The sequence below is a fragment of the Micropterus dolomieu genome, unplaced genomic scaffold (assembly GCF_021292245.1).
Source record: "Micropterus dolomieu isolate WLL.071019.BEF.003 ecotype Adirondacks unplaced genomic scaffold, ASM2129224v1 contig_13327, whole genome shotgun sequence".
NCBI lineage: Eukaryota > Metazoa > Chordata > Actinopteri > Centrarchiformes > Centrarchidae > Micropterus > Micropterus dolomieu.
Window position 1 is genome coordinate 9,651 of NW_025742313.1, and position 8,926 is coordinate 18,576.

The 8,926-nt window shown below is 48.1% G+C and overlaps 1 protein-coding gene across 1 annotated transcript; it reads right to left on the minus strand.

The window, feature by feature from the left end:
- Positions 1-407: 407 nt before the first annotated feature.
- LOC123966390 (ankyrin repeat and SOCS box protein 2-like) lies at positions 408-7,760 on the minus strand (the record flags this gene model as incomplete). The annotated part of the gene is made up of 6 exons (XM_046042559.1): positions 408-1,837; positions 5,266-5,419; positions 5,495-6,065; positions 7,008-7,179; positions 7,288-7,530; positions 7,605-7,760. Coding segments are annotated over 6 exons (1,442 nt in total), but the record flags the coding sequence as incomplete, so codon positions are not given.
- Positions 7,761-8,926: the final 1,166 nt, after the last annotated feature.

Below are 8,926 nucleotides of genomic sequence, written 5' to 3' on the forward strand. Positions count from 1 at the left end.
GTCACCACCACAGGAACCAGAAGTTCACAAAACGCCTTTTAATGGCAATTTAAAACCAGCAAACCTCCACGAACCATGTCCTGATGCAGAAAGCATCAGAGACCCCTCTGGCTGCTAACATGCAGCTACGTTTCCCTGTGACCTTCGATGACCCATCACGTGTTTCTAGACGTGTAAATTTAACCACTCATATCTTTTTACATTTCTCTGAAGCTGTCTGAGGACAGAGGAGACACACGAGACACTTCACAGAGAATCATAATTAAATCAGCTTTTAACTGATTTAAAGAGGTTTGGATGTTCCTCTTATAGAACGGGAGAGACACAGGTCAAAGACATTTCACGGGCCCTGAAAAACACCACAAGTTCACAAGTTAAATCAGTTTTTATTAGAAAGCACTGGGAAACATTGTTTTAGAGAAGAGAAACCAACACAGTTCACTTCTGCTGAGATACAAACGAACACAGTAAAACATGAAATAAATAACGTGGTTTTAGGTTCCATATAACTGAAGTGTGTCCCACTTTCACAAGAGACGAAGTCTCTCCGTCTTTTTCTAAAAGATGGGCGTGGTCTTACGATGATGTAAATATGGTAGAAGACCAGTATGAGACCAGTAACCTCTCTCAAGTCGTCACATATGGACCCATGGTCAAGACCCGTCGGCATCAGTTTGGGACGCACTGGGAGGCGCCCTGTAGCGTCAGTTTACCACGCTAAAGGTAGGTGGAGGGTATTTAACAGGAAGTCAGAGTAAGGAGGTGGTTGGGGTGGATGATGAGACATAAACCAGACTTTCAACCAGGAGACCGGTGTTCGTTTCCCACGTCAAACAAAAAGTCAACATTAAATATTTTACTGAAGTTATGCAGGTTACATAAGTTGTGCAAGTAACATTCCTTAAGTTCCCAGTAGGATGTCACGACACCAGAAATTTAGTAGTCGATACGGACAACAGTAAAAATCCCACATACTTCACCCGACACTCCTTTACTAAAAACATCAGAAAGACGTCCAGGACAGATGAGAGCTGGTCTGTCTTGGCAGTGGTTTGACATTTCTATGTTGAAAAAAACCAAACTACCTTCAGCCACACGCAGCTCTCACTGCTCTTCTGATCTACAGTACCTAGCAAAAAGAGAACCGACGTGTTTTCAGAAGTTTGATATTGACTTGGTTCCGAAGTGTCGGTTCTCGTGACATCCCTGGTGCCCACAATTTAAAATCAGCATTCTACCACGCCCCCATCTGTCCATGTGAGGAAGCTGTTTGCCTAGAGGAGTATCATGGAGGAAGTGGTGAGAATCAAAAAGAACTTCACGCCTGAAGAAACTAAAAGCGTCTCATTATTCTACACGTTTCAGGCTGAGTTAGCAAAAACAACCAAAAGTGTCACATGTCAACATGGTCCTGGGACTGAATATTTCAATTATGACATCAGCTGATACAACACATTTGGCCAAAGCATTGACATGTCGCTGTCTATTACAGCCTTAGTTAATGGCTTTAACATGCATTTAGTACCAAGGTGTGCATTGACAGCCCGCCTCCATCACCGGGCGTGCGCTTGCTCCAAGGCAGAGTACGAACAAATTCAATAAGAAAATACTTATTTGTGCGTAAAAGGTTTGTGAACGAGGCCGGTTAGCGGTTACTCCCTGCGTCGCCGAGCTGCCGACACGTGTGGCTATCAGGCGAGCGAGCAGTGGACGTCGTGGAGCAGGAAGCGGATGAGTCGGACAGGAAGTGGCAGAGAGGGGAGCAGTTTGAGTCTCCGGACTCCGACCAGATGTCTGATCTTCAACCTGCAGAGCTGCATCAGAGGATGAGGAGGAACTGAACAGAAAACACAGACAGGTTAGAGACTCAGACCAGACCAGGGGCCTGTACCACGAAGCAGGAAGTGAGCTTAGCGAGCTAACTCGGGTTTTCAGAACCACAACGGTGGTTCTCTCCTTACAATAGTACCTGCTGCTGAACGGCTAACCTGCTCCAGGTTCTGTTCCAGATCAGAGATCAACTCTTTAAAACACCGCCTACTGACCAATCAGCTCTCTGGAAAATGACGTCACCATCTGTAGTCTTATAGCTGTGCTTTATGTTGGCTGCAGTGATGAGAGTAACTTTTCTGAAGACTCTGTCTAATATCACAGTTTGTTCTGTGTTTGTAAAATATGCCGCTCTGCTTCCGTTGGACTCATCAATGTCTGATTGGTCATCTGCTGCTGACTCCGCCTCTTTTATGTGAACGCGCTCCTGGATTGGGAAACCCAGGGTTGACTTACTGTTTTAATAACCAGCTTTGTGACCGCTGAGCCAGAGTGATTGTTAGGGTTAGTGAAGCCAGATAACAGAAAGTGATGCTGGCTTCGTGGTACAGAGTCCTGGTCCCTCATCATGTAAGCCCCGCCCCCTGACAGCACTGTCTCCACCCCCAGCTCAGCAGTCCGTGGTCTGTTTGTGGTGTATTGAGTTATTTCAAATGTTCCTTCAGTTTTGTTCCCCGTTAGTGAAAAGATCAGAAACACCGGTCGGGTACATGAACATGTTCTAAAACCTCAGGATGTTTTAGAAGGAAGGTTATAATCAGGGGCAGCTTGGTTGAAGAATGTTTTTCGCCCTCATCCAAAAGACAGTTCTGACTCACTGGCAGGGAAACAGCTATCTAACCTCTGTAGGGTCGTTGCCAAGATGATCGATACTGCAGCATAGAAGCATCTTCAAGTATCCTTGATTTTAACCTTCCTTGAATGACTGCAAACGTTCACACCTTAGGAACAAGATGGAACTCTGTTTGAACTCAGAACGAGTAGTTTGTTGTATCTGTTTAACCTGAAACCCTGACCGAGCAGCTTCTCTCTAGACCACAGGGGTCCACAATAACATCAGTGTGGTACCATGGCAGGCACACCTGAAGGCATCATACACATCATGAACTCAAACTAATCGTCCCTTACTCCCGTTCTCCCTCCAGGATCAACTCTCTCCTTCCTCTGGACTTTTCCTTCCAGGTATTTGCAGAGTTCTTACTTTACCTCTTCTATATGATTACGCTTCCCTCTCCAGTCTTACCACAGGTTGAACACTATCTGACCTTCGGGTGAATTTCTATGAGTACCACTCTCCGGTGACTGGTCCTTTCTGTGTCCTTCCTCTTCTACCTTTAACAGAATCTGATCTCCCGGTTGTGGCAAGTCCTTTGCACCATGTCTCCGGGTGTCTGTGGTGGTCTGACGAGGACTTTATCAGGCCACTTAGGGACCAGATTCCTTGTGTCTGAAGGGAGTGTGGTTCTGATCTTCTGTCCCATGAGCACTTCAGCTGGGCTTCCAGCAGAGGGTGTCAGGGGGGTTGCCCTTTTACTTGAGGATTGTGGGGACTTGATTCTGCTGGTTTCATACTGTCTGCAGAAGTCTTTCCAGGTCTTGTGTATTGTGGATCTGGTCAGAACTGTGACTTAGTTAAACGTGCCACATTTGCAGCGATGTGATATCAGGATGTAGAGCTGGCCTCAGTACTCACAGGTGGCTGTGTCCTGCCGCGGTGATTCAGGCAGAGGTGTGTGCTGTACTGGGTCTTTGTGCTGCGTACGCTTGTTTTCCTGGCAGAAGCTAAGTGTCCACACTGTGTTTAGACCAGCAGACATGTTCTCTACCAACCAGGTATCTCTGAAGCCTCTCACAGGCCCACACCTCTGCTAAAAGCGTCTCCCAGAACACCATGCAACTGAAGAAGAGCGCCCCCTATCCCATAAATGCTCCTGGCTACTGAAACGGCTGTCTGCCTTTGAGGGTCGTAGTGGGCCAGGTGAGGTAATCCCATGTCCCTGGGGTTCAGCAGATCGTAGCTTGGCAGATATCTACTGCTTTAGAGATGAACATGTGTGGGCTCCTGTAACTCTCTGATGGCATTCACTTTGCCCGTCTACTCTCACATCACTGGCCTCCACTATATGTGAGCCAGGAACTGAACACACACTTCTCCTTGTTGGGTTTGAGGTCGGCCTGCTAATTCTGTCCAATGAGCTCTGCAGGTGTGTGTCGTGTCCAACATGTCCTCGTCCACATACACAGCTACTCCCTCTAGTACCTTCAGCAGTTCAGCAGTTCTGGGAGGATATTTATCCCAATAGGCAGGCAGTTTAAAAAAGGCGTGATGAAGCTTGTCAGCAGGCATCAAAAGGTCCCTGCAGGGTTAGGGTTAGCCTGAAGCTGCATCCAGAGACCAGAAGACTGAGCTTGGCCAGAGTCTCCTCCGTCTCTCTCTCTTTTGATGTTCTCATTTAGCTTTCAGAGTCCTGTGCAGAGTCTCGCTGCGCCTGTTGGCTTCAGGTCCAGCCTGAAGGTTGCATGACCCGCTGTACCCACCTCTGCTCCTCATCTATTGGGCTGGGGCTGGAGTCCCACCAGTTTTCTCTCTCCCTTTACTTCTGTCTTTGACAGGCTCTCTCACCTCTGTTCGATGGTTGCCGTTGCCTGATGCTCCTGCTGGGTTATCTGCTGCGCTACGTCCTGGTCTTGTCCTACCGTCTGCACTGCAATTTCCAAGGTGAGGTCCGGTATAAGCTGTATTCACAGATCCCGACCTCCAGTCTGTCTCTGATAAGTTCACTTTTCTTGGTTCCAAAGGAACTCAATTCACAGAGCGCTCTGATAAATGATATTTTTGGCTTTGTAGCCCATGGCGTAGATGAGTGTGCCAACCTGGACCTTTTAATCACCCAAGTTAGCAGCCGGCCTGTACCGTGTGAATCTGTCTCCAGGGAGGCCAGTCCGCATCGGTTGTGTCTCAACAACACTTCTGACACCATGTTAGATAAACTGCTGGCTGACCAGTAGTCTCCACAGCAACATCGTAGCTTGTGCAGTACACAAAGTGTTGTCTACCAAACTTGCTCACTTGCTTACATTTGGTCACAGCCTAGCTGCTCACTCTAGCTCTCTGATTGGCTCCACAGTTTGTCTGTACCAGGACCTTGACATTTAGGAACCTTTAGGAAGAGGAACCTTCTCAGGAACTTAGAGAACCTTGAAGAATCTATGGAACCTTTTCTATGAACCGTTTCTAGAAAACTACAGAGCTTTTCTGAGAGCTCACACATTTCTCCAGGAGTTTCTCTAGAACACTTTTATATACTGGGGAATGTTTGTAGGAACTTGGTTCACAGCTGTGATACCGGATCCAGTACCTCAGGCCCTCCCACCCATAGTTCCTGTTGCTATGAGAACCTTCAGTCACCTGACAGCATTGTTTTTGTTGCTTACGAGCTTTCAGTATGATTGGTGCCCAGTCGCTGCGACTCTCCAGAACCTCCAGCAGCCGCGAGCAGAGACGGACATGACTGACGTAGTCAAGCAGCACCGAGATGATCGGACCGCTTACACGGCACAAAGACGACCTGGAGACGGCTTCGCAGAACTGAAACAAGATGGAGGACACCCTTAATTTATCATATTCACATACATGGATTTATGCTGGATGTTTCTGACTTACCTGTATGCTGCTCTGCAGCGGAGCATCTCTGTTGACCTGCAGTTCTTCGATGGGACGGCGTAACGGCTCGACGGCCGGATGTGGTTTTTGGCCGTATGGACAGTCAAAGCAAGCCCGGGCATCGCAGCCGTTGTCCAGAAGTAGTTTGAGCATGGGCAGAGACTCCATGTTGAGCAGGATGGCCGACGGGAACGAGGACGGCTGGGTGGAGATCTGAGCGTTGACGTTGGCCCCGTACTTCAGCAGCAGCGTTGCCATGTCCATCCAGCCGAGCCGGACGCCAATGAGCAGCGGGTTGAAGACGTCCAGGTTGGGGTCTGCTCCAGCCTCCAGCAGCATCTCGCTGGCCTCCAGGTTCCCGTTGGAGACAGAGAAGTAAAGCACTGTGCTTCGCCGGTCCTCGTACATCCTGGATCGTTCCTCCGACAGCTTGGCGTTGACATTGAAGCCGGATTCAATCAACAGCTCCAGGATATCATCCCTGTTGTTCTCTGCGGCGATGTGCAGAGGACTGATGCCGCTGTGCTGGACTCTGACTTTGCTGGTCACTGGGATCAGCAGCGACACGATGCTGGAAATACAAAGAGGTAGCTGTCAGGGAAGATTTATCATCAGCAGAGTCGGACTGAGGACCGACAACCAAACATGGTGTTACTTTAAAGACATTCACGTTTGTAACCTCAGACTTCTTTGGCGATTACTCTACAGAGGAACTTGTCAACCACAGAGAACCAGTGGGTTGATTAAACAAGTAGCCATGAAACACAGTTGATACAACCCGTTCTCACTCCCCGACTCGTTACATAAGACATGCCTTTAGCATCATGGGTCAGTGCAGTGGGGGAAGCCCTGTAGCGTCAGTTTGTGACAGTAAAAACCGAGTAAGGAGGTGGTTGGGGTGGATGGAGGGCCAGAACCTGGACTTTGAACCTGGAGACCGGGGTTTGTGTTTCATGTGAAATGTTAGTTAACGTACATGTTAACTGATGTACGTAGTTATTTTAACCCAAACCAGGATCTTTTCCTAACCTTAACCAAGTCGTCTGTGAAGATTCTCAGTCATCCAGGTCATAGTTATCCAACGAAGGTTAAAGTCAAGGGCAACTGGACTTGGTTGAAGATAGCGTTCGTCGATACTGCTGGTTCGCAGCGGTATCGACGATCCTGGCAAACGACCCCACTGAGGTTAAATAGCTGAGTTTCCCTGCCAGTCAGTCAGAACTAAAGAAGTCCCTTGGATGAGGGACGAAACGTCTTCTAGTGTCTTCAACCAAGTCCAGTTGCCCTTGACTTTAACCTTCGTTGCTTAACCAAGTCCTTTTTGTGCCTGAACCTAACCAAATTGCAACGTTTCACGACATTAATGCCGTTTCAAAATGGCGATTTTTATTTTGAAAGTCTAACCGGATGTTGCATATTTCTTGTTGTTAACTTGAGCGTCAATATGTGACGAGTCTGGAGTGAGAACATGCTGGTTGAAAACATGCAGTTTCAGACTCCGAGCGTCTCAGACCGTGTGTGATTGTTCTGAACAGCCACATGAAGAGGCAGCAGGCCAGACTTCATGGATCGGTTAGCGTCAGCTTTCAGAGAGAGCAGCACCTCCACAGCAGCAACATGACCGTTCTTACAGGCTTCATACAGCGGCGAGGCTCCGTCCCTTGCCTCTCCATTTATATCTGCACCTGAGAGACACGAAAACACATTTAGAAACACTTCAACATCAGCCTGTCCAATTATATCTGCACCTGAGAGACAAAAAGAGAATTCATGGACAGGTCTGCAGGACTGACCTTTCTCAGCCAGCAGCTGGAGGATATCGCAGAGTCCGTGCTGTGCAGCGGTGAAGAGCGGCTGGATGCCGTAGATGTTTTTGCTGTGTATATTGGCTCCGGCCTCTAGTAACACCCTGCAGATGTCCACCTGTCCGTGTCTGCAGGCTTCATGCAGAGCACTTCCTCCCTGAGTGCAGCGATTCACCTTGGCTCCAAACCTCAGCAGCAGTTCCACAATGGCTTTGTTCGGATGTTCACAGGCTGAAATAAAAAACAGTTTCAGGCTGGACCAAGAAGATCAAACTCTTTCAGCAGGCGCTGTGGTGTCAGCTCACCTGCGAACAGCGGCGTCTCTTGGTCCTTGCTGGCGATGTTCGGGTCAGCTCTGTGCTTCAGGAGGAAGTGGACACAGGAAACATTTCCTCGATCAGCAGCCAGCAGCAGAGCGGTCTGATTATTTAAAGTGCATCTGTTCACGGACTCGGGATGAGCTGAGGACAGACAATGGTCAGAGGTCAAACTGTCTCTTATTTGTTGTTTCCCCGCTCTTCGCTTTACCCAGAAGTTGTTCTGCTCCGCCGTCCCAAAGCTCTTATTTGTGCTCCAAGGAGCGAGGAGCGATCTCTGAGGAGCTATGAGCTAGGATACACCAGTGCATCCTTCACCGAAGTCTTTTACTGACCGCCCCCCTACGACACAAGTCTTACATTGGATTTGTTTTATGATTCACGGTCTAGTTAAAATCGGAGTTCATTGTAGGTCTGAACAACAAAAGCCCCACACACACTTTCTTTCTTTGATTTCTCCCGTCAACTTTTATTCTGGAGAACCACGCCCCAGGCAACAAAAGAGCGACACGCGACCTCGCTGCGCTCCCCTCTCTTCGCTGTTGGCTCTCTTACACTCTGCTCTGCTCGCTGGACGCTTCGGCACGCGTTTGGCGTGCCTCGCCAGGCAACGCCCTCAGACTCGCCAGCGAGACCGGCCTTTTGTTCACCTGAAGCTACACACCTGAAGTGCCGCGACATCGATCTGCCTTCAGCTTGTTTTATTTTCTTTATTTCTTTTGTTTGTTAAAGTTATCAGTCCGTTAAGTTAAACTGGACTAATTCAGGAACGACCAAGTTCCATTTTAAGCCTTTTTCATCGAGCCAACTTTACTGAAGTCAGACCAAGCAACGTGGTCTCGCCAGCTACAATGAAGGAAACCTGAAAACAGCCGAATTGCCAAACGGAGGAGGCGTTTTCTTCTTCAGACACGGAGAACCCTGGAGAATCCCTAGCAAAAAGCCAGGATCGGCAGCTAGAGTGGGACCAGCAACAGGCCAAAAGCAGACTGTCGACAAGCAGTAAGACTTAACACACGCTCTGTGATCAGATGTCCATTTTAACTCCTAAATTATAGCATTAGTTTACTTTCATTAGCTCTTCTATGCCGTATGAGTCAAATGCTTCCCACAATCGAACCTCCAGGCTCATTGTTCAGCAAATGTTTATGTTCCCTGTATCCAACCATCTTCTTATCACATTAGTTAGAGAATAAATTCACTGTAATATAGTCAAGAGCTGTGTGTGTTGCCTATTTCTAGTTCCTGCCAAGAGAATTGACCCTTTAGATATGAGACTGACTGACTGATTTAAGATAATTGAGCGATTA